The sequence below is a fragment of the Macaca fascicularis genome, chromosome 12 (assembly GCF_037993035.2).
Source record: "Macaca fascicularis isolate 582-1 chromosome 12, T2T-MFA8v1.1".
In the NCBI taxonomy this organism is placed as follows: domain Eukaryota; kingdom Metazoa; phylum Chordata; class Mammalia; order Primates; family Cercopithecidae; genus Macaca; species Macaca fascicularis.
This window is the reverse complement of record NC_088386.1, coordinates 92,046,555-92,072,508: the sequence shown is the minus strand read 5'-3', so window position 1 is coordinate 92,072,508 and position 25,954 is coordinate 92,046,555. Positions and strand designations below refer to the sequence as shown.

The window sequence follows — 25,954 nt, the reverse complement described above, 5'->3', positions numbered from 1 at the left end:
GTGAGAGGATGGGAGAAATTAGGGAACCCAATCTTCCCTTGTCCTCCTCTCAGACTCAGTAGCCAAGGTGGTTAGCTGTCACGTAAATATTGCACCCAAGGTTACTTTGTTTGTTTTTTAAAGGAAAACTCATGCTGACTTCCCAAGACCCAATAGGGTTTACCTTGAAATGAAACATGACATAATGAAGATGGTGGCAGGTACTAAGAGTGCGGAGTAAGTGTTAAATCCGTAAATGCACGAGTGGATTATGTAGTTCTGAAAGGGATGGTACAGAAGAAAATCAGATCAATTCTATATAAAGCTAATGAGATCCGAGTGAGGTAATGTAAACCCATGGCAAACAGGTAAGGCGCTGGTAGATAGAACCTTAGTTGTACTGCGTTAAAGTACAGGAGGTACTGGAGTCTCTGTGTGTGTCTGGAAGTATTTTAGAACTAGACTCAGTGAGCCAAAAAGGGGCTGTCTAAGTTCCAACAGGGAAGGCCTTGTTCCTTTGGACGGAGGCCAAGTGGGAGCCAAAGGAAATAGCTTATCATGATCCAGATGGCCCAAATAATGTGGACTCGCCAGAAAGTCAGGATGGCAAGGGGCAGGCTCAGGAAAGGGACTGGAGATACAAGTTATGCCAAGAAGTATCTAGGAGAAAGATGCTCACTCTTCCTGCATCTCTTCATTTAACAAATATTTATCAACATGTACTGTGTAGCAGGCACTGCTGTAGACACTGGGGATAAAGTAGCCAACAAAACAGATGAAAATCCCTGTCTTTGTGAAACTTACATTCTTGTCAAGTGAAGTAGACAATAACCAAATAAATAAGTAAATTGTATGGTACATTAGATCACAAAACTTGCTATAGAGAAAAATAAAGCAAGAAAAGAGGGATGGGGAATGCTGGGGTGCTGCGGTTTTAAATGCGATGACCACTATATTTAAGGGAAGAGGTGATATTTGAGCAAGCTCCTTAAAAGATTTCAGTGAGTTACATTCTTATGCTAAGGAAACTGAGCAAGTGAACTTGTACTCAGTGGTATACTTCAACTGTATTTAGCATGTGTCTTGCTGTTTTAAAATTTCATTGCAGCAGCAAATAAATATGTGTGTGGAATGGAAAAGGAGAAGAGGGTGCCATGTTTGAACATGGGGTGTTTGGGAAAGGATAGACCTAAAAGGGATGGCAGGGAGATCCTCTCCTCCTTGATTGCTAGGAGAAAGCTATGCCAAGTGAAATCGAGGGTCACAGGCATGTGACAGCCTTTGCCATCACGTGACTTGACTCTATAGAAGCTGTTTCTGACATCATCAGTTGACAGTAGAATAATAGGTTTTATTTTGACAGCAGAAGATTACATGGTCAGGCTTTAATAAACACTCTTTAAGGCTTTATGTCTGGAAAGCTTAAATCTAATTCTTTGTGTCGTAGCACTAATGTTTTATGTTTATCTGTCTCCTGCAGCTTTGTAGGCAGCCAACCCCAGAGAGGCAGACGGGATGGCTAGTTCAGCCCGGGAGCACCTACTTTTTGTGCGGCGTCGAAATCCCCAGATGCGGTACACGCTGAGCCCAGAGAACCTCCAGAGCCTCGCCGCCCAGAGCTCCATGCCAGAGAACATGACCTTGCAGCGGGCCAACAGCGACACCGACCTGGTGACTTCTGAGAGCCGCTCCAGCTTAACTGCCAGCATGTACGAGTACACGCTGGGGCAAGCCCAGAACCTCATTATCTTTTGGGACATTAAAGAGGAGGTGGACCCCAGTGATTGGATTGGACTTTATCATATAGGTGAGTCAAATGGAATGGACTTGCATGTGACTCAGAGCATACAAGTTTCTAGTCTGACATTTTTACCATTCTGTATTTTCTCCTGGAAAAAATTCACACGCATATATACACACAGCAGATTCTGGGAATTTTTTTTCTTCTTTGGGAGGAGGGGATTCAACAGTACCTTTGCTTATATTATGAAGTTTGTGGTTACATCTCTACCTAATTAAATGTCAGAACCTTCAGAACCTGTAGGTGTTACAGTATTTTCTATTAGGTCGATGCAAAAGTAATTGCACCAACAAAACTTCGCATTTCTCTTGGTCAGCAGTCCCATTTTAGAAAGAGATATCTATTAACATTTACTAACATTTTTAAACTGATGAAAGAGACGTCTAGATTTAGATGACGTATTTTAAAAGCTCTGTATTTTCTAAAATTTGAGTTTTGTTAAGAACTACTTGTAGCCTAAGATGTCTTTTTATTTTTAAATTTCATGACTCTGTCCTAGATCAATTAGGGGAAGGAAGTGTCATGTTTTCCTGACAAATGACTTATAAATAATTGCTATTTGTTTTAGTAAAAGCAGTCCAGCTCTGTTTAGCTAATTTACGCTTGTTGTTCTTAGTGAACTTACATTTGCTGAGTGAGCGATGAATGAGACATCCAAAAAGTACGAAGTCTGCCACATTGGAAAGCAGAAATCTAACCTACCAACTAAACAGAAAGAAAATTGAAATCCAACCCAATAATAAAATCTAACATTCTCCAAAGTTGGAGAACTTTTTCATTTAACGAAGACAATTCTCTCCAAAATTTAGCATCAGATACTAGGAAGCCATTGTTGCTTTCAATGTAAGTTGTAAGCCAAGCATCCCCCGCCACCCCGCCGCCCTTTTTTTTTTTTTTTTTTTTTTTTTTTTAAAATGAATAAATGAGAGGAAAAAGAAGACCCATCTGTTTATGGCAGTGCTTCTTAGCCAGGGAAGATTTTGCCCCCTAGAGGACATTAGGCAAGGTTTGGAGACATTTTTGGTTGTCACAACTGGGTAGGGGGATATGAGGCCAGGATGCTGTGAAACATCCAGCAATGTACAGGACAGCCTCCTCCACAAAGAGTGATGTAGCCCTAGATGCCAGTAGTACCACTGTTGAGAGGCCTTGTTTGAGGCAAAACAACACTCTTGCTGAAATTTTGTTAGAATGTTAAACCCACTGAAATTTATTTTTCTCTGGGATAAAGAATTTTATATTGACTGAAATAAAAACATTTGGTTTGTATTCACTTCTATAACTCTTAATGGTTAATCACGCTGGAAAACAAAAAATCCAAAATGGGCAAAACTTTAATGAATTATTATCTCTCTTTTTTTTTTTTTCTTATGGTAACCAAAAAGTCTTCACAGCATTTTCCCTAAGTGTGTTTAAAAATATAATCAAATTGAGGAAGATACACAATTTAAAAATTACATTTGTATTATTATGTTCACAAAAAATCTTACAGTTTTGATGGGACTTTAGAAGTAACCCTTTTGATTTGAATGTAATTTCACTCTTTTGCACTTCATATAACTTCTCTTTAGACTTTCTCATTTTTTCCCATTTTAGATTTTATTTTATAATCTTAATAGAAGACTTAATATAAGACTACGATACGCATACCAAAATGTGTTTTTAAAAATCCTTTTATGATATTTATTTGGGAAATAATCAATTTTACTTTTTCATATAAGGTGATTTATTTTGTGTATGAATAACTTAATCTTTAAAATGCTAGAATCACTTAAAAAATTGATTCCCATACACACACTTGCTATATTTCCCTGTTTAAATGTAATCAGGAAGGAACTAAGGAATTCCATCTACAGTGAATCTTATCTCCAAGTGACCAAAACCGCAAAATCTTGATGTTGTTGTATTTTACTTTCTAGAGGAAGAAGTATAGTTCAGAGTCCTAAGTCTGGAATTAATCCAAGGCTATCACTAGGAAAGCAGAATTAGGAAATAAATCCCTTTGGAAAAGTGGTAACTCTTCATCAGTTTATTTCAAGAAGCTTCTGTGTCTTTCTCATGTAAGTTATCGTTATCATTGTGTCTTTGTTCCCCATGTTACGTGTCTTTTTTCCCCTCCTTTGGCTGCTTTCAAGATTTTTCTCTTTTATCTTGGTTTCTAGCAGTTTGTCTATGGTATTGCTAGGTGTGATTTTCTTTTTATTTATTCCCGTTGATATTCCCTGAGCTTCGTAAGTTAATGTTTTTGATGAAATTTGGACAAATGTTGGCCATTATTTCTTCAAATTTTTTTCTATTTTTATTTTTTTCTTCTTTTTCTGAGATACCAGTTATACATATGTTAAACTCATTTCATGTTGTTCTGCAAGGCCCCGAGGCGCTGGTTCATTTTCCTTTGACATCTTTTCTCTTTGATATTCAAATTGGATAATTTCTAATTATCTATCTTCAAGTTCACTAACTTTGCCCTTTTCTTGTCTTCATTCTGTTGTCAATCCCACCCAATGGATTTTTAAACTTTGAGTTATTTGACTTTTCATTTCTAGAATATGCATTTCTCTTTTTCTAGTTTCCATGTCTCTTATGAGATTTCTTGTGTGTTAACTCATTGAGATCATATTTTTATTCAGTTCTTCAAACTGAATTGAATATGGCTACTTTAAAGTTTCTGTCTTCTAATTTCAACATCTAGGCCATCTCAGGAGGAGTTCCTATTGACTAGTTTTTTTTCATTGACCATGGTTCTTATGATTTCTTTGCATAGCTAGCACTTTTTAATTTTACACTGCATATTGAGGATTCTATGTGGTAGAAATTCTGAGTTCTGTGGAATAACAGTGTTTTCTTTTTTCTAATAGGTAGATTTATTTCTTTGAACTTGTGTAGGTTTGATTTTTCACACTTTGTTAGACTGGATCTGCGGAAAGGCCGGTGTATTTTTCTACTATTTCTAACTTGGTTGAATTCATCCTCCGAGTTTGGTCTCCCCTGTGGATTTTGTTAGGTCTTGCTTTTGGGCTGTGGTGAAATAAGTGTATGGTAGGTCTTATTCTAGTACACTGTGCTTATTCCTAAGCAGCAGCATTTCTGATGTCTTAGCTGGATGCCTGGAGTGCTAGCCAGGTCTCTTCACTCTGGCTGAGCTATAGCTCCAATGTTCACCAGCACTGCTTAACCTCTGGTCACTCTGTTGTCCTCTCAGCCCTGTAAAGCTGCTGTTTATGAAGCCTTGGTCATTTCTTTCTGAGTATGTGCAGCCCAGACCTTGGCCAAAGATTTGTAGGGGATCCCCTTTGTGGACTTCTGCCCCTCATCCTTCTGGAGCTCTTTTGCTTCCAGGACCCTGGCCTGGAGATTCTAGTACTGCAGTTGACCCAGACTCTGATCTCTGTATCCAAGCTCAGCAGAACTACTATGGACTCTAGCTTCTTGCTCTACACTCAGGAAATTGTCCTCCATCTGAGATCTGGGTGATCATAGTGTCACCTTGTGAGTTTCTCTTTTCTCTGAGATTATAGTCTAATACCATCTGTTTTCCAATGTCTGAAAACCACTTCTACTTCTAATTTTATAGTTGTGTACATTGGGAAGGCTAGTCTGGTGCTAATTACTTCGTTAAGGTCTGAAGCTGAAGTTCCTCTATGATTTGATTTAGGATGGGAGATAAGAGGTCTCAGTTTTCCCCTCTAGCCTTTTCCAAAGAATGATGAATAAAATTGATTGCTTACATCTATGTTGTCACTTCTTACTGTATTTTCTAATAGATTTCTATCCCAGCAGGAAAAAGGGGTGAGGACCTGGCATCCCAGACCCCACAAGGGTCCATTTTCTGCCCCCTTCCCTCTGTAGTCAGAACCCTGATTGGGTCAGTGGGGTGAGCAGTAAGTCCTTAATCTCAGGGTAGGTAGGCCCTCCCCAGGCTCAGGAAAGGTCTAAACTTGTATGCTAATCCAACCATTGAGTAGTCTAGAAGTAGACATGTAACTCGGTTCTTGCCCATGAGATCTAATGGGAAAACTTTGGGGGAACTTTGCTTTCCAATGAAAAACCAGAGTTTCATGAAGAGTCTTTTAAACTTCCTCTTCTATTGTCCTTGGAACTCTGGTGAAAAGATACGATGTCTTGAGCTGTTGCATCCATGTAGCAATCATGAGGCATCAATCAAGAGAATAAAAAGCTATGGATGGCAGAGCAGAAAATAGATCTTGGACTGGCACTCTGAAGTTCATGTTATATGTGGAAAAAAATGTTCTTCTCTTTGTTTAAGTCAGCAGCAGGCTTTCTTGTATCTGCAGTTGTTGCTAATAGAGCCACTAACACAGCTAGAAATATAAGAAAGGGAAAAGGGTAACAACTGCTTTTAAAGGCAAGATAAAGAGTGAGTGGGCTGCTTTGGTAGTTACTACTTCGTGGAGAGTGTTAAGGACTATTTTAATATCTGTGAAAGCCACCAGGTTTTTAAAAGAAGTAACAAAATTTTGATATAAAAATTCTGAACACAGTAACTCCAAGCCATGTGGAAATTTTCAGTGCTTTAATAGGACCAATAATGTGATGGGAATAATGTTTCAAATGAGTACTTAGTAACATGATAATGTGCAAAACAATTTTTTGGATGCTGTTAAATGAAAGTAGGTAAAATGAAACATTTGGAGAGGAAGTGAAAGAAAAGAGGCAGCACCATGCTAAATGGGAAAAGATTTTTGAGGTTCAGGTTAAATCATAAATTTAATACTGTGTGGATAAACAGGAACATGCATAATAAATTCTCTCTTGGGCTCTGTGACATAGATGTGCTGAGAATCCAGATTTCATAACAATAGCATGTGTGTCAGAAATAGCTTAAGATTTCTATACCTTTTGGTAGGAAGCAGCCTCTGCCCTTCAGTTGTGTCCTGAGAAGCTTGACTGTTTCCTAGCAACTTCTAGTTTTAGTTATGGAACAGAGAGATGGTCTCTATAGAAATAAGTCCCAAAGGAGAAGGAATTTAGTGGAACATCAAGCTGATGAGGTGTGGTTTGTTGGCACACTCTGCATTTTGATTGTGTTTCTCTTGGCTTACATTTTCTTCCCCTCTAGAAGTGTGAGTTTTGTTTTTGTTTGGCTCATTGTGCAGAATGTTTTGAACTGTACAACGCACTCCAGATGACTTGTAGCACTTCTTATCTGGAGGGAAAACATATGCATGTGAATCAGAAAAATAAATCTTTCTTTAGGCATTTTTAGGCAGTAAATAGGCCCTATTGGAAATACAAAGAAAAAAGTTGAAAATATCGAAGCATTATTTGAGGAGCCTTTGGTGTGAACACAGTTCTCAAAACATATGCTAATTATATTTCCTCCTTCCAGAAAGCCTCATATACACCCTGAGATTTCTGGAGATGATCTCAATGGAGCTATAGCCCCAAACCTCTAAATTACAACAATTCCTGCCTTGCAGATGGTTTGCAGAAATCACTAGGCTTATAATTTATTGTTGGTCTCCAAAATTAGAATTCATTCCTTACAAATTTAACAGCACTCCTTATTGCCTCCTCCTAAGTGCACCAAATAAAAAGAACCAAATGTTTGTCTTATACAAAGACACTTAGGTCATGCAACACAAACAGCTTTCCATGAAGAATCAAATGGAAACAATTTAAAGAGGACATAGATCATAGTAAATTTGTTTCAGGCTCACTGTCTAATTCCCCTTTACCTTTGGACCTATGCTTATTTTTTTGGCTGTTCAAAAGAAAAGCTTCCTTCAGGGTCTCTTGTAAGGCAGGCCTAGTGGTGACAAAATCTCTAAGCATTTGCTTGTCTGTAAAGGATTTTATTTCTCCTTCACTTATGAAACTTAGTTTGGCTGGATATGAAATTCTGGGTTTAAAATTCTTTTCTTTAAGAATGTTGAATATTGGCCCCCACTCTCTTCTGGCTTGGAGAGTTTCTGCCGAGAGATCTGCTGTTAGTCTGATGGGCTTCCCTTTGTGGGTAACCCGACCTTTCTCTCTGGCTGCCCTTAAGATTTTTTCCTTCATTTCAACTTTGGTGAATCTGGCAATTATGTGTCTTGGAGTTGCTCTTCTCGAGGAGTATCTTTGTGGCGTTCTCTGTATTTCCTGGATTTGAATGTTGGCCTGCCCTACTAGGTTGGGGAAGTTCTCCTGGATGATATCCTGAAGAGTGTTTTCCAACTTGGTTCCATTTTCCCCCTCACTTTCAGGCACCCCAATCAGACGTAGATTTGGTCTTTTTACATAATCCCATACTTCTTGCAGGCTTTGTTCATTTCTTTTTCTTCTTTTTTCTTTTGGTTTCTCTTCTCGCTTCATTTCATTCATTTGATCCTCAATCGCTGATACTCTTTCTTCCAGTTGATCGAGTCGGTTACTGAAGCTTGTGCATTTGTCACGTATTTCTCGTGTCATGGTTTTCATCTCTTTCATTTCGTTTATGACCTTCTCTGCATTAATTACTCTAGCCATCAATTCTTCCACTTTTTTTTCTAGATTTTTAGTTTCTTTGCGCTGGGTACGTAATTCCTCCTTTAGCTCTGAGAAATTTGATGGACTGAAGCCTTCTTCTCTCATCTCGTCAAAGTCATTCTCCGTCCAGCTTTGATCCGTTGCTGGCGATGAGCTGCGCTCCTTTGCCGGGGGAGATGCGCTCTTATTTTTTGAATTTCCAGCTTTTCTGCCCTGCTTTTTCCCCATCTTTGTGGTTTTATCTGCCTCTGGTCTTTGATGATGGTGATGTACTGATGGGGTTTTGGTGTAGGTGTCCTTCCTGTTTGATAGTTTTCCTTCTAACAGTCAGGACCCTCAGCTGTAGGTCTGTTGGAGATTGCTTGAGGTCCACTCCAGACCCTGTTTGCCTGGGTATCAGCAGCAGAGGCTACAGAAGATAAAATATTTCTGAACAGCGAGTGTACCTGTCTGATTCTTGCTTTGGAAGCTTCCTCTCAGGGGTGTACTCCACCCTGTGAGGTGTGGGGTGTCAGACTGCCCCTAGTGGGGGATGTCTCCCAGTTAGGCTACTCAGGGGTCAGAGACCCGCTTGAGCAGGGAGTCTGTCCCTTCTCAGATCTCAACCTCCGTGTTGGGAGATCCACTGCTCTCTTCAAAGCTGTCAGACAGAGTCGTTTGCGTCTGCAGAGTTTTCTGCTGTGTTTGTTATTGTTTACTGTGCCCTGTCCCCAGAGGTGGAGTCTACAGAGACAGGCAGGTTTCCTTGAGCTGCTGTGAGCTCCACCCAGTTCGAGCTTCCCAGCAGCTTTGTTTACCTACTTAAGCCTCCGCAATGGCGGGCGCCCCTCCCCCAGCCTCGCTGCTGCCTTGCCCGTAGATCACAGACTGCTGTGCTAGCAATGAGGGAGGCTCCGTGGGTGTGGGACCCTCCCGGCCAGGTGTGGGATATGATCTCCTGGTGTGCCTGTTTGCTTAAAGCGCAGTATTGGGGTGGGAGTTACCTGATTTTCCAGGTGTTGTGTGTCTCAGTTCCCCTGGCTAGGAAAAGGGATTCCCTTCCCCCTTGCGCTTCCCAGGGGAGGCAATGCCTCGCCCTGCTTCAGCTCTCGCTGGTCGGGCTGCAGCAGCTGACCAGCACCGATCGTCCGGCACTCCCCAGTGAGATGAACCCAGTACCTCAGTTGAAAATGCAGAAATCACCGGTCTTCTGTGTCGCTCGCGCTGGGAGTTGGAGACTGGAGCTGTTCCTATTCGGCCATCTTGCTCCGCCCCCCCAAAAGAAAAGCAAACACTCCAAAAGGCTTCGTTTGCCATTTCTCATTTGTAGGCAACTTCAGGTACTTAACAGAACTAGGAAAGTGCACATTAAGACAATTATTTATTTATTTATTTTGCATAATGAAAATGTAGAAGTGTATACTATGCTATATACCAGTAGTTATTCTAAGTACTGGTCTGCAAACTGTTACTGATCTGTGAACAGATAAGATGCTCCTTTCTAGAGTGTAAATCAATATCTGATTCCTTCAATGAGAAAATGTTGCTATGAAAAAAAATCATCTAAACTAAAGTTTCTTAATGTAAGTATTTCAGATTCTGGCTCAAGCTTCTTATATTGTCATGGACCGGTAACAAATAATTTACCAGCATTTCTTTGGACCACACTTTAAGTAGACCTCTCAGTGTCTATGGATTGATTATGTCTTCAAAAATGAATGGCAGAACAACTGTATTTTGACTGTCAGTCAAAAATAGTATCATGGTAATATATTTTGACAATTTTCATATTTCTTCACATTTGGAGAATAAAATAAAGTAAGATTGCAATAGTGAGCCAAGGCATTATGATCATGTATCTTAGAGCTTTAAGATCCCAAAGTTTAAGCTTATGTTTTATAAATAAATAACTAAGGTCTAGAATGGTGATACCCTGCAGCTTGTTGGGGGGAAGAATCAAGGCTGGAACTTCAGTGTCCTATGTCCCAAGTCTTCATTTTTCTTTCCTGTGTTCAGAATTGTAGTCTGGTATTTCCCAATTGTTAATTACTTGCTCACCACCTTCTTGATTTTTTGGCAGTTTTAGATGATTGGCTGTAGTGTTAATATTTTTCTTAAAACCATCTAATTGACAAAGGGCCAGAATAGACACTTCTCAGAGGAAGACAAGCAAATGAACGACAGGTATATGAAAAAAAAATCAACATCACTAATCACCATCAAAATGCAAGTCAAAACCACAATGAGATGTCACCCCACACCTATTAGAATGGCTGTTATCAAAAAGACAAAATATAACAAGTGTTGGTGACATTTGGAGAAAAGGGAACCCTTACACACTGTTGGTGGGAATGTAAATTAGTACGGCCATTATGGAAAACAATACAGGAATAACTCTGAGATAGTGTGGTTTTGGTTCCAGATTCCTATAATAAAGTTAATAGCAAATTAAAGCCAGTCACCCAAAGTTTTTTGGTTTCTCAGTACATGTAAAGGTTGTATGTACACTATAATCTAAATATTAAGTGTACAATAGCACTAGGTCTTAAAAAAAACTGATGTGTATTCCTTAATTTAAAAATACTTTATCATTAAAAAATGCTAATGATCATCTGAGCTTCAGTAAGTTGTCATGTTTTTGCTGGTGCAGGGTCTTGCCTCCATGTTGATGGCTGCTGATTGATCAGGGTGGTGGTGGTTGCTGAAGGTTGGGATAACTGCACAATGTCTTTAAATAAGACAGAGATGAAGTCTGCTACATTGACAGACTCTTCCTTTCACAAAAGATTTCTCTGTAGCATGAATGCTATTTGATAGCATTTTACCCATGGTAGAACTGTTTTTCAAAATTATAATCAATCTTTTCAAACCCTGGTGCTACTTTCTCAACTCAGTTTATGGAATATTCTAATTTTTGTTGTTGTTGTTGTCATTTCAACAATGTTCACAGCTTCTTTATCAGGAGTAGATTTTATCTCAGGTAACCACTTTCTTTACTCACCCATAAGAAGGAGCTCCTTGTCTATTCAAGTTTTATCGTAAGATTGGAGCAACTCAGTTACATCTTCAGGCACCACTTCTAATTCTAATTCTCTTGCTATTTCTACCACATTTACAGTGACTTCCGTCACTGAAGTCTTGAACCCTTCAAAGTCATCCATGAGGGTTGGACTCAACTTCTTCCAGACTCCTGTTAATGGTGATATTTTAGTCTACCCCATGAATTGTGAATGGCATCTAGAATGGTGAATCCCTGCCAGAAGGCTTTTAATTTACTTTGTCCAGGTTCATCAGAGAAATTACTATCTATGGCAGCTATAGCCTTAAGAAATGTATTGCTTAAATAATAAGACTTGAAATTCAAAATTACTCCTTGGCTCATGGGCTACAGAAAGAGTGTTGTGTTAGCAGGCATGAAAAAAACATTAATTTCCTTGTAAATCTTTATCAGACCTCTTAGGTGACTGTTTTTTTTTTTTTTTTTTTTTTTTTTTTTCCCAAGCAGTAGGTCTCAATAGTGGCCTTAAAATATTCAGTAAAAATATTCAGTAAATCTAAATGACAGAAGTGCTGTCATTTACGCTTTGTTGTTCCATTTCTAGAGTGCCAACAGAGTGGATTCAGTATAATTTTTAAGGGCTCTAGGATTTCTGGAATGGTAAATGAGCATTGGCTTCACCTTAAAGTCACCAGCTGTATGAGCCCCTAACAAGAGAGTCAGTCTGTTCTTTAAGCTTTACAGCCAGACATTGACATCTCCTCTAGCTATGAAAGTCCTAGATGGCACCTTCTTCCAATAGAAGGCTGTTTTGCCCACATTGAAAATCTGTTGTTTAGTGTAGCCACCTTAATCAATTATCTTGGTTAGATCTTCTGGATAACTTACTGCAACTTCTACATCAACACTTACTGTGTTACTTTGTACTTTTATGCTATAGAGATGGCTTATTTCCTTAAACCTTATGAATCAACCTTTCCTAGCTTCTAACTTTTCTTCTGCAGCTTCCTTACCTCTCTCAGCCTTCACGGAATTGAATAGGGTTAGGGTCTTGCTCTGGATTAGGCTTGGTTTAAGGGAATATTTTGACTACTTTGATCTTCTCTCCAGACCCCCATAATTTTCTCCATATCAATAATAAGGCTATTTCACTTTCTTATCATTCGTATGTACTCCGGAATAGCACTTTAAATTTCCTTCAAGAACATTTCCTTTGCTTTTACAACTTGGCTAACTGTTTGAAGCAAGAGGCCTAGCTTTTGGCCTGACTCAACTTTTGAGATACCTTCCTCACTGAGTTTAATCACTTTTAATTTTTGATTTAAAGTGAGAGATGTGTGACTCTTCCTTTCATTTAAACACTTAGAGGCCATTGTAGGGTTATTAATTGGCCTAATTTCAATATTGTTGTGTCTCAGGAGATAGGATGGCTGAAGAGAGGGAGAAAGAGGATTGTTGGGTCATTGGAACAGTCAGAACACACACAATATTCATTTTGATTAAGTTTACAGTCTTACATGGGCACAGTTCATGGTGCCTCAGAACAATTACAATAATATCATCAAAGACCACTGATCAGTGATCATCACAACAGGCATAATAATAACGAAAAAGCTTGAAATATTGCAAGAAATACCAAAATGTGACAGAGAGACGTGAAGTGAGCATATGCTGTTGGAAAAAAAATGGCACCAACTTCCTCAGTGTGGGGTTGCCACACACCTTCTATTTGTAACAAAAACACATTATGAAGTGCAATAAAGCAAAGCATCATAAAAAGAGTTTTCTATGTAGGCTCCTCAAAAAATTAAAAATATAAATGCTCTATGACCCAGCAATCCCACTTATGGGTATACATATCCAAAGGAAATGAACTCAGGATACAGAAGAGGTATCTGGATTCCCATGTTTATTGCAGCACTATTTACAATAGCCAAGATTTACCGTCAACTTAAGTGTCCATCAGTGGATCAATGGATAAGAAAAATGTGAGATACACGCGCACGCACACACATACACACACAATGGAATACTATGCATTCATTAAAAAAGAAGGAAACCCTTTCATTTGTGACAACATAGATGAACCTAGAGGTATTCTGTGAAGTGAAGTAACTCGTTTGATTAAAACAAAACAAACTGTCTACCCTGACAATGTTCTAAGCAATAGTGTTAGAGAAAGGTTTGCATTGTTAGGTATATTTCTTTCTGACATGCATTAACTGTTAAGGAATAACTTTTGTCAATGAACTACCCAGGACCGTCACAGCAGCACACTTTGAGAAGCTCTGGCATTATCAGTTGTTGAGATCTCAGGTGCTACAGTTAGACACATTGGTAAATTCAATGAATGACTAGCTGAATGACCATGGGCAGATTATTTAACTTTTTAAACCTCAATTTCTCCATCTTTAAAAAAATGACTTAAGAAACCACCGACATGAGAATTACGCGAGGTATTGCGTATAAAATGCTCAGCAAGGTGCTTGGGCAGATTGTAAGGTTATGATTATTATAAACTATCATTAATATTTTTTAGTAAATTATTAATAATAATAAAATCATTTTACTGGTAGCCTGAAGCTACAGCACAAACTTAACCACTGAATGAATTCCCAAGAAGGGATTTCCAGTTTAAAGTGACACAATGGGCCACTTCTACTTAAGGAAAACAAAATTCATTTATTTGAAGCAGAGCTCTAGAAATTATGTAAGCACTTAAAATGTGAATGCTAAATAATACAGTATTTTAATTTGAGTATTATGTAGGTTCCAAATCAACATGCTTTACAAGGCGATGGGAAATCTGCAATTTAATTTGAAATTCAATCAAATGGAACAAAGAATTAATGTATTAGGTATTTCATCTTCAGAATAGCTATCAGATACAGTTAAGAGTGGTTGATCCTAAGTTCTTTTGATTTTTTATCATGATTTCTGCCAAAGAAAAGTTGTTTTAGGTCATATCTTTAAAATATTTAAATGCTCTTAGAAAATAAGAGCTTTGAACATGAAATTGTTTTTTTGGAACAACTTAACTCTAAATTCTTGTCACCTAGTCAGATTATGCTGCAATAATTTACTAACCCTGCATCCTCAGGGCTTAACAGAACAAAGGATTATTTATTGCTAATGCTGCATGTCTAGTGTGGGTTGGCAGGGGGCTTGATTCATATTGTCATGTAGGGACTCAGGCTCATCACCTTTATTTTTTCGTTTTTGGATTATTAAAGGCTCAACCATTTTATCATTATGCCATCTGGACACATGACCTCTTTGGGCAAGTGTCAGGGAAGAGAGCGCTGGAAACTCTTATGCCAGCTCTTAAATGCGTAGGCACCAAAACCACACATACCACTTCAGCTCACAGCTCATTGTTCAGCATTGTTAGCAAAATTCTGCCTAACTGCAAGGGGAGTGGGAAATGCATAGAAGTCTGGCTATTCAGTGAGCAATCAGTGTCTCTGCCATAGTAGAATGTCTTGCTAACAATGTATCTAGTCTTCTAGTCTGTTTCAAAGCCTAAGACATCCTTGCATGGTCACTGCAAGAATAGATATTAGGGGTTAGAAAGTATCATACTTTGGAATACATTTTGCAAAGTGTTCAAATACTGAATGAGCAGGCATACCCAGGGCTGTACCAAGGACAGTGCATGACCATTGTGGATGAAAAATAGCTTAGTGGAATCTGAATTCACAGGATCACCTTGGTATCTCAGACTATCACGGATCTTCCTTTTAAAATGCGTATGGAAGTTTTGGTCCACAGAGGAGTCCACATGTTCAAAATGGTTATGAAAGACTCCCCTGGATATTTGGTAGGTTTTCAAAAATTGCATAGGTTGGTGTAACCAAAGAAGCTTTAGTGTATTTTATGCCTTAACATATTGATTGCAAGCAATACTTGATATAGGCATTCTTCTCTCCATAGATTGAGATGATTCTAGAAACATTACCTTTGTTTTATTTTTATTGCCCCCCATGCTTATTTGTGTCACTTTTCATTAAAGGAGACTCATATAGCCGAAATTAGTAAATGTTAAATACTTGTAAATATTTTATGATTGAGTTAAGATAGCTTTTGCATGAGGTTTAGAAATTCTTTGTTCTGGTTGCAACTGTTACTAACCCACGAGATAATTGCTTACTACATATACTAATTTTATCGTGTTTGTTATAATTAGCTTTTTATACTTTCTTAAGGACTAAATAGTGGGCACACCTATAAAGTTACTTATAATGCCATTATTGTATCTTGCTGTATTTCTTAAAGTCTGTTTTGTCTGTTATCAGTTGTTATATCAACTTCCTTTTGGTTAGTTTTTGCTTAGTGTATCTTTTCCCATCAATTTACTTTCAGCCATTCTTTGGTGTGCTCTAGATTTAACTGCTGTAAATCATGTAAAGCTTTATGATTTTTGATCTAATCTAAGTGAGCATCTTTTAAAATTGGTACATGTAGAATTTTTTACATCTGCTTTTACTTTTGATATGTTTGGACTTATTTCAACATCTTATTTATTTTCTGTATATCATGCTTTTTCTTAGTTTTTTTCCCCCCTATTTTTATGCCCTCAATGGAAATGATGAGTTGTCTTTACTCCCACATCTCACGTTCTTCTTGAGCGTATTTGTTGGAATTTAAACATTCTAGTCTATTCTCTTAAAGGTTTATCCTTTCAATTTTTGACATGTGTAATTGAGTTAGCATATAATGAATCGGGATCTTTAAGTGCCTCAAACTGTACAAGAATTTTAGGATCTTTTCATCCCAATCACTTTCTTTCCCATCTTTTCTTTTATTGTTGACAACATTTAATTCCATCCTATTTTAAACCCCTTCTTCCACATTAGTCATTACTATTATTATTGTGTTTCTTTCATAGACACTTTCTATGTAACAAACCTCCATAACATAATGGCTGAAAACAATAATCATTTGGATAAATAAACAATTTGAAGATGAAAAAAAAACCTGACTTATCTGAATCAGCAGCACCAGAGTCCACTGGGCTTGATTTTCTTATAGAACACAGACACATACAAAAAAAGTTGCATTATAAAATAAACGGAAGCACATAGGTAAAGTTTACAATTTAACTTCAAATCCTTGTTGGTTTACCAAACCAAAGAATATCTTTTTTTCTTGATTAATGTAGGTTATGATGAAAGATGTCAGATACATTCAAAATCTTCTCTTCATTTTCTCCAGTGGGTCTTCCCCTTAACAGGCTCTCACGTGTTCTCTATTTCATTTTGCACCAGCTATTTTTATCATTATTTGTAAAGTCAAGGCCTTAAACCAACCTTATGCTTGCAATCTTTGAGTTACAGTGGAGCTGTGATAACTATCAAAGTCATTATAATTTTTTCCGTCAATTGTTCCCCGCAATCTGGCTGACATTGTTGAATAAATACAGACCTGCTTCACAATAGTGTGCAGTTCATACGGACTTCGGAGAAACTGCATTGAGCAACTCAGATTTTCAACCTGTTTTAAGTTTTAGAAACCAGAGTAACTCAGATTTAGTGGTGATGTTAAGGGATTTTTTCCACATTTTCATAGTTTGAATTTTTGTACTTATTTTATTTAAATTACGAATTGCAAAACTCCAAATGTATGTTCATTGAGAAAGCATGATATTTCTCTTCCTTCATCAAAATGTGTAAAACAGCAGTCAAATAGCATAAATGATCACATTTTCTCAGCTACTGTAATTCATAAAATCATTATCAGAACCACGATAATGCCTTACCTACGAACAAGCTGGAACTGGATAGAGTCTCCATTAACCTCAACATTGGGTAATAATACAGTGGCCCCGAAGATGGTTTTGGAGTGGGGGTACGGGACAGTAGTATTTGGCAGTTGGAAGAGTTGCTGAACCATTCTGAGTCTCAGTTTCTTAATGTACCAACCTCATAAGATTTCACCAAAGGTGAAACAAGATAACATTTATAATTGTGATACGTGAGTAGCCAGGTAGCCACCCCACTACCCACATCCCCAGCAAACATTTGTTGAGAACCTACTGTGTGGCTGCCACTAGGCAATAGGATAAAACGTGAATCAGCTCACAATAGGGTGAGATATAAGTAGGAAGGAAATAATTGTAATGTACTGTGTTTAGAACAATATTACAAAGACCACAAGAGCATGGAGAAGGGGCAGTTTAATGCCTCAGATGGGTTCAGAGATGGGAAGGGTATAGAAAGGGCTTTACCAAGAAGATGATATTTGGACTTAGTATGAAATTGAGATGTTTTTTGATGTTCACACACAAGAAAGGTCATTCCAGGAGGTGGAAATTGTATGTGCACATGCCAGTCTTTTGTCCTGAAGGGCTTGCAGGTGTACTTGAAGAGAACAGCTCCTGTTCCCTTCCCTTTTTCTGTCTAACTTCTGTGTATCTTTTAAGTGAGGAATCAGAAAATTCTGTCACCCACTCTGTGGGTAATCTACCTAACTATTCTGGGTAATCAGTCTGTTTTCCTACTCCCTTTCCTACTCCCTTTCCTACTCCCTTTATAATATCACTGTCTCAGTGCTGATTACACTGTGTTATTTATAATTTGTCTTTCTCCATGCTTCTTCCTTCCATTGCACTCTTATAAGACTCCTTCACTGCATCTTGTTCATGTTGTAGGCTGAGCACCTTACCCAGCTCTCTGTGCTGCATCATCTGTGCAGATTCATTAATTCGTTCGAGAGTCAGTTTTAAGCTAGAGTAATTATGGTATGAGTAAATACTTTTTTACTGAGGATGATTCCATATTGTGTAGATTTCAACTAATGATTTTATTGAACAGAATATTTTGGGTATTCATTCATCCATTTGTTTAACGATGTTAGAACTTTACTATGTACCAGGCTTCTGAAAGAAGATTTTAAATATCCTCTATATCCAGGATCACAGTTAATGAGTCATCATTGCAGGTTTTTCCTAATTTTTTACAGTGTACCAGCCTTTTGTTTCCCATTTCCTTACCTATAGGATCTGTCTTCAATATTGAAAGCATTTTATCTTTAAATAGAAATAACTTTTTCCTGAATTCAGTGTGTCTACTGCTTTATACTCTCATTTTTTGGTCTTTCTTATTCTCTCATTTCTGAAAATGTGCATCTGCTGCTCTAAGCAGTCATAGATGTTTCCCTAAAAGTTATAACTTCTTTGGCATGAAGAATATCTATTATATTTTTGACACTCTGAAATATGTACCAGTGTATATGTGATATAGTTATTATACCTCTAGTACAAGCAAGTACTGTTTTGAGATTATTGATGGATCAAGAAGTGATCATCCGGCTGGGCGCGGTGGTTCACGTGTGTAATCCCAGCACTTTGGGAGGCCGAGGCGGGCGGATCACGAGGTCAGGAGATGGAGACCATCCTGGCTAACACAGTGAAACCCCATCTCTACTAAAAATACAAAAAATTAGCCAGGTGTGGTGGTGGACGCCTGTAGTCCCAGCTACTCAGGAGGCTGAGGCAGGAGAATGGTGTGAACCCAGGAGGCGGAGCTTGCAGTGAGCCGAGACTATGCCACTGCCTTCCAGCCTGGGGTACAGAGTGAGACTCTGTCTCAAAAAAAAAAAAAAAAAAAAAAAAAATAGAAGTGATCATCCTTTCCCTCTACAAAATTAAGTACTGCTTTTTTGGGGACTATATTTATAGCACTAAGCTATACTATTAGACTCAAATATGTTAATGAATGACTAACCTAAAGAATGTGAAATTTCCAACTGGGAATTTACATTAAATTAACTAACAGGATTCTAAATATTTAGTATGTATCTTTTTAAGGCATCCAAATAAATAGTAGGTTTTTTTTTTTTTTTAAGTGTAAGTCTGTGGCATATTTTTGACATTGTAAAGCATTCACCATGAAAAGGAAAGCTTTAAGAATTCAGCGAACATCTAGAGGTTAAATTCTTGGTTTTGGGCTCCGTGACAGCCACTTTTTCTCTTTTCACTTTAACTGCCAAAAACCTGTCATTTCTGAGACATTTCAAGGAGATAAACAAGGAGAACTATGCTATGCATATGACCCGATGTAACTGCTGATTTGAGCAAGGTTACTGGTCAGCATACGTAAGGTAACTTGGAGTTTTCTGGTCCATCATGTGATTCATTTGCCTGAATGGAGTGCTATGAAACTAATAAAATTCTTTTGAAAAATCAGGATTGTTTGCCTGTAGTACCAGTGACTTGGGAGGCTGAGCCTGGAGGATCGCTTGAGCCCAGAAGTTTGAGTCCAGCTTAGGCAGCATAGCAAGAGCCTGTCTCTAAAAAATTTTTTTTACTTAAAAATAATTAGGATTATTACTTGTAAAATTCTTTCTAACTGCATCAACACTGCTAGGACAAGCAGCAACATTGTCATCTTAGTGACATTATGTGAAGCTGTCTTTGGAACCTCCCGAATTCTACATTTTAAATAAGTTTCACTCAAATGTAAGGAAACTGTGTTACTTATTTAAGGAAATTGAATGCTAGCAGTGAAGTATGATATTTTTCGTCATTTGGAATCATTAAAATATTATTTATCTGTTGAAGTGTATTTTAAAATGTAGAGCCATAAAGGTTTTTAATTTAGAAAGAAAATTCATGATCATTTACTCTACTGGTCTCGTTTTATAAATTAGAAGCTGAAGGCTTAGATGGATTAAGTAATGTGTACACGGTTGTTCAGTAAAACAGCAGGGAAAAATACAGTGCTTACTAGGAATTTCCTTCATCGTGGAGGAGCTTCTTAAAAAGGAATTAGGTGCTAAAGCCACTTCCTGAAGGTGATTTTTTAGTAGAGCCAAAATTACCCATGAAAACTCCTTAGGAAAGCAATATGACTTAACACCAAATTCAATGGCAGATTTTTCTTCCCATTTTAGAACAGACTGCTGTCTCAGACTGAGTGCCAGAGAAGAAGTTAGCTTATATTTACGGGCTATTTTTATAAGAAAACAAACAAACAAATAATAACAACAAAGCCCTTGTCATCAAAAACTAAAATTCTCTGCAGCCTGGTGGGATACTTGGAAGAACTGCATATTTCACATTCCCTCTTGGGTCATGTGCAGGATTTGGAATTGTTCCCATGCTGCTTCGATTGTCCCCTTTGTCAGTCTCCTCTCTTGCACCCAGCAAGCTTGTGTGGTTACACTGAAATATGTTAAATGGGCATTTACTGGGCCTCCCACTGAACATGAATCTGATCCTCCAAGATTCAGTAGAATGTGATGATTCAGTTTCTTAGATGGAGGCTCATAGAGGTTTAATTTATAATTTTTCGCTAGTTTTTAATAGCACCATTTAAAATATCTCACCAATACTGTTTTTGTAAAGCTGCCACAGTTTTTCAGGTGATCTTTATGATCAAATACATAGAAATACTTTTTCTTCTGTTATCTCTTATGTTTCCTTTTTAGTGCAGCACACCTTCCTTGGGATTTTAAATCCATGGGGCTGAGTGCTTGCTTATATAAGCCCTAGGCATAGGAGAGAGTGAGATGATCTAACATGATTGTGTATAGTACAAACATTTCTTTGCCATAAAATTTAAAAGTTACTCATCTTTCTTTAAACTGTAACTGATGTAATTTATTGTTTTCTAAAGGTCGATGTGACCAATGCAAGTATCTATAAGCTAAAATATTTCAACATAATTTCTTTAATATCTCTATTAAGAAAAGCTATCTCTATTAAGAAAAAGATATGAAGAAATAAAATTCAAATAGAAAATTCTTATTTTTATGAGAAATTACAACTAGAACCCCTCTATCCATACTATGTACTAAAACCATGCACTTGGAAATCAACAGTAACTCTTAAATGTTAGATTACTAGACCTTTTGTTATTCTTCAACCCCCAACACCCTTTGATACTGTTTTTTGCCCCTTCTTTTCGAGACTTTTTTCTTCATTGGCTGTGACACTGTCCTGGATCTCCCAGTTTTCTGACCAATCCTTCCATTTTTACAGAAACTTGTTTCTTTCCTTACGCTTTAAATATTCTTCAGACTTTATTGTGGATTTCCTTCTTTTTAAGAGGCCAGTTTAAGCAGAAAGCTTCATCTCCAACCAAAGGTGCCTGGAGCCATTTCTTGTTGGCTCCCAAGAGCCCATTCTGCACGTCGTGCACTGAAAGCACAGCTCTGCATTCAGTGCGTGCACGTTGGTAGCAGAAAGTCAGCTGTGATGAGAGCATTTACACCACAGGAAGCAGCAAACACTACACATCAGGGCTTTCCCTCCCTCAGAGAGCCAGTGTCCCAGCATACCCCTATTGAATCCCAACCTCTGTCTAAAGCTCCCAGGATCATTTCTCTCCGAATATGCTACTCACTTCTCAAACTCAGTTTGTTCAAAACGAACAGACTGACAAGTGAAACCAGTTCTTTTTTTTTTTTTTTTTTTTTTTTCGAGACAGAGTCTCACTCTGTTGCCCAGGCTGGAGTGCAGTGGCAGATCTCGGCTCACTGCAAGCTCCGCCCCTGCGTTCATGCCATTCTCGTGTCTCAGCCTCCCGAGTAGCTGGGACTACAGGCACCCGCCACCACGCCCGGCTAATATTTTGTGTGTTTTTAGTAGAGACAGGGTTTCACCATGTTAGCCAGGATGGTCTCGATCTCCTGACCTCGTGATCCACCCGCCTGGGCCTCCCAAAGTGCTGGGATTACAGGCTTGAGCCACTGCGCCTGGCCGAAACCAGTTCTTGATTTCCCTGTTTTTGTTGGTAGAAATGCCATTTTTTCAGTCTCACAGGCTTGGAAACCTTGTACAAGATTTTGACTCCCTACTACACTTTTAACATGCACATCCAGTCTCCTACCGAGGAATTTAAGTACCCCTGCTTCTCTTCAGTGTATGTGTATGTTTTTGACAAATATAACAGGTTCCCCAGAACATAGACAATGGCCCCAGAGAAATCCCCTATGAAATCAACAACTCCTGTCTCACGTGGCAACCGGGTAAGGGTCATGAGAATGACTGGACCACCTCCTTCCATGTTCTGCTTGGACAGTCAAGCATCTCACTTTGGATTTTGGGTGTACTTGTCACCTTTCGCTTCAGGGCCTCAGCAGGGGTACTTCCCTCTACCTCAGGTCAAATAAATGATTGAGGCATGAAGGGAACTGCTCTAAGAGCTTCATGAGTACTGTCTGTAGTGGACTGGTGTCCGACCCACACCTGATGACTCCCAAGGTGAGAGGCTGTGGCTGGAACTCAGAGTGCGAGGGGCTGTGCTGACCATAACCTGCACTGTTTGAGTTGTTGAGGCAAGAACACATGATTCTCGTGGACCAGATATGGGGGATCTTCCCACAACAGAGCTGGTGTTGGGGCATTGTTACTCCTGCTGGAAAGGAGTCCCCAGGGGCTGATGTTACCCAGGGGCCACAGAGGCCAGATGGAAGACCCTGGCAGAAAGAGGCGGTGTGTGCTCCTGAAGCCCAGTGTCTAGGGCTAGTGACCACCTTAGGGGAATTTGCAAGCGCGAGTCTCCAGAAATGGGGCCTCTCTCTAGGACTTAGGAAGGCCCCTTTGAGAGAAAGAGAGATGCTCCACACTCACAGAATGTTGACACCAGATCATGGCAATACCAGCTCAATCAGCCCTTCCCTGCCTCCTAAGCACAATTTAGTGCTTTGAAGTTAGAAGGGGAGAAGGTCCTAACACATACTGAGATTTGTTTGGCTTGATTTTTCAAGTTGGAAATGGAGATGTTACAGGAATGGAGGACAGGTAGGGTTTCAGTCTCAGATTCAGAGGTGAAATTGAGCTGACTCTGGCTGAGTAAAGTGGGATACAAAACAGTGCTGTTGGGGGAAATGTTGCCTTTCTCTGGTCTGTTGCTTCTAAGTCAAGCTAACTGACAGCTGTGCTCAAGTCCCCTGGAGAGAACCACTTTTGAAGAAGTATTCATGTGGCGTGAGGCTCTGAACTATTTATGGAAAAGCAAAGCATTTCACTCAAAAGCAGCGAAGAAGAGAAAATCAGGGGACTGTCTTCTCAGTGCTTTTTGATGACTGTGTTGGTGGGGTGCAGCTGAGTGCACAGGTGAGCTGCAGAGTAGTGATCACCAGCAACATACAACGAAGGCAGAACCTGCCTCAGTCCTTGAGGCTTGAAGCACGGGGTGAGGGAAATGAGGTCATCTGTCACTAAGAACAGCTTCCGCGTTCCTATAGAGACCAGCACCAGCCAACAGGCTAAGACAAGTGCGGGCTGGTGTGGGCGAGCAGTGTAGCTGTAGGAAACCTCAGAGAATACAGGGAGAGCTCCAAATTAGAGAGTAGAAAAGAGAGCAGAAGTGAGGGTTCAAGTTTTTCATCTGCTATCCATTTTATCCATGATAATATTTTATAGTGCTTTTATATTGAGAGAGCTCTTCTAATAACATTATCTCATATAATTTTTTTTGAGACAGAGTCTGCTGGGCATGGTGGCTTACACCTGTAATCCCAGTACTTTGGGAGGCCAAGGCGGGTGGATCAGCTGAGGTCAGGAGTTTGAGACCAGCCTGGCCAACATGCTGAAACCCTGTCTGTACTAGAAATACAAAAATTAGCCGGGCATGGTGGCACGTGCCTGTAATCCCAGCTACTTGGGAGGCTGAGGTGGGAGAATTGCTTGAACCTGGAAGGCGGAGGTTGCAGTGAACCAAGATTGCACCACTGCACTCCAGCCTGAGCAAGGGAGTGAGACTCCATCTCAACAAAACAACAACAACAAAAAACAAAGGGTCTTCCTGTGTCACCCAGGCTGGAGTGCAGTGGCACAATCATAGCTCACCGTTACCTCGCACTCCTGTGCTCAAGCGATCCTCCCACCCCAGCTTCCTGAGTGGCTGGGACTGCAGGCAGTGCACCACCATGCCTGGCTAACTTTTTAATGTTTTTGTAGAGACAGGGTCTCTCTATTTGCCCAGGCTAGTCTTGGACTCCTGGCCTCAAGTGATCCTCCAGGCTGGGCCTCCCAAAGTGCTTGGAGTACAGGAGTGAGCTATTATGCCCAGCTCTATTTCATATTATTTCATATTTCATATAATTATTAGGGCAGCTCTCCACCTGATTAACTGTGCCACCTGAGGGTGGGAACCAGAGGAGGAAGTTAATGGGTTAAGTTGCTTACCCATGACAGATGATGGTAACAGAATTTGGACCAAAGTTGTCTAATAATTTCCTAATTGGGAGGGCTCCTTCCAGCCTTTAGGGCTATGTTGAACTGGGGCAAAAGGATTTCAGATGATTCATGGAGAGTATTTTAAAGTTTAATCGTAATGTGTTTAGTTTTAAATTTGCCTTCTGTTTTGGCAGAGATACTGGTTTTCCATTAATGGTCTGAGGTAAACTCACATAAATAAAAACAGCAAAGATGAAAAAGCATCAAGTAAATAGTAGCATGGAGATGTGGCAGTCATTGTGAAGGGGACTGTGAACATGAAATTTCAAAACCACTGCTCTAAAGGTTTCCTGGCCAAAACAAAGAGCTTATCATTTGATTACATTTCCTAAAGGGTGTTCTGAATGTGTCCTGTAACTAAGTCCTGACCTCAAAATGCGATGATAAACTCTTTGTGAATAAGGGCTGTGCCTTCTGTAATCCAGGTGCTGTGTCTTGGCACCCCCCAAATTCACATGTTGAAGCCCTAACCCCGGTACCTCAGAATGTGGTGTTATTTGGAGACAGCATCTTTACAGAGGTAAGCAAGTTAAATGATGTCATTAGGGTGGGCCTTAGTTCAGTATGATAGTTGCCCTATGGAAAGGGAAAGCAACATGTGACGTGAAGACAGTCACCTGCACAGCAAGGAAAGAGGCTTCGAACAGATTTTCCCACACTGCTGGCAAAAGAAAACAACCCAGTCAGCACCTTGATTTTGGACTTCTAGCCTCCAGAACTTTAAGACAATAACTTTCTGTTGTTAAAGCTACCCAGTTTGTGGTACTTTATCATGGCAGCACTAGCAAACTAATACAATAGGTTTGTGCATAAATTGTGTAAATAGTGGGGACATAAATAATGAACCTTAAACTGAATAACAGGATCTTCCCATGTAATTTTTTTTTTTTTTTTTTTTTTTTTTTAGACAGAGTCTTGCTCTGTCACCCAGGCTGCAGTGCACTGGTGCAATTTCGGCTCAAGCAGCTGGGACTACAGGCGTGCGCCACTACACCAGCTAGTTTTTGTAGAGATGGGGTTTCACCATGTTGACCAGGCTGGTCTGAAACTCTTGACCTCAAGTGATCTGCCCACCTCGGCCTCCCAAAGTTTTAGGATCACAGGCGTGAGCCACCGCATCCAGGCTTTCCATGTAATTTTGATCCAAGTCACTCCAAGTTTCTAATTAAAAATGCCTCCTCTTAAGCTTTAAGGCCTTGTTGGCCAGCTTTTCTCTCTCTTTGCATTTCCACAATGCTTCCCACTGCCCCAGTACCGCTCTCTCCTGAGCTTGGGCACTTCCTAGTATGTCTTCTTTTACAAAAGTACAGTGCCCTGGATGTCTGGACTTTGCCACTTGATTCATGGGGAGAGCCATCCTCCTTTGCACAAGGCCTTTGTATTGAAACAGGATTGCTTTTTTAAACCTTAAGTGCTTTGTGAGTTTTTTGTTTGTTTGTTCGTTTAACTTCTCTGACCAGAAAATAATTGTTACCTTTAGAAGTGATAGCACACACTAAAAAGGAAGAGCACTGCACCCTGGAACCTGGCCTTTAATTAA

At 39.3% G+C, this 25,954-nt stretch overlaps 1 protein-coding gene across 5 annotated transcripts in view; it reads left to right on the top strand.

The window, feature by feature from the left end:
- Positions 1-25,954, top strand: part of HECW2 (HECT, C2 and WW domain containing E3 ubiquitin protein ligase 2) — a 388,630-nt gene that overhangs the window by 150,620 nt on the left and 212,056 nt on the right. For all 5 annotated transcript variants that reach the window (XM_045367419.2, XM_015432516.3, XM_015432517.3 and 2 more), the window contains exon 2: positions 1,460-1,786. In XM_045367419.2, the coding sequence (XP_045223354.1) occupies positions 1,495-1,786 (292 nt within the window). In that variant the 5' untranslated portion in view covers positions 1,460-1,494. The remainder of the gene's footprint in view (positions 1-1,459; positions 1,787-25,954) is intronic.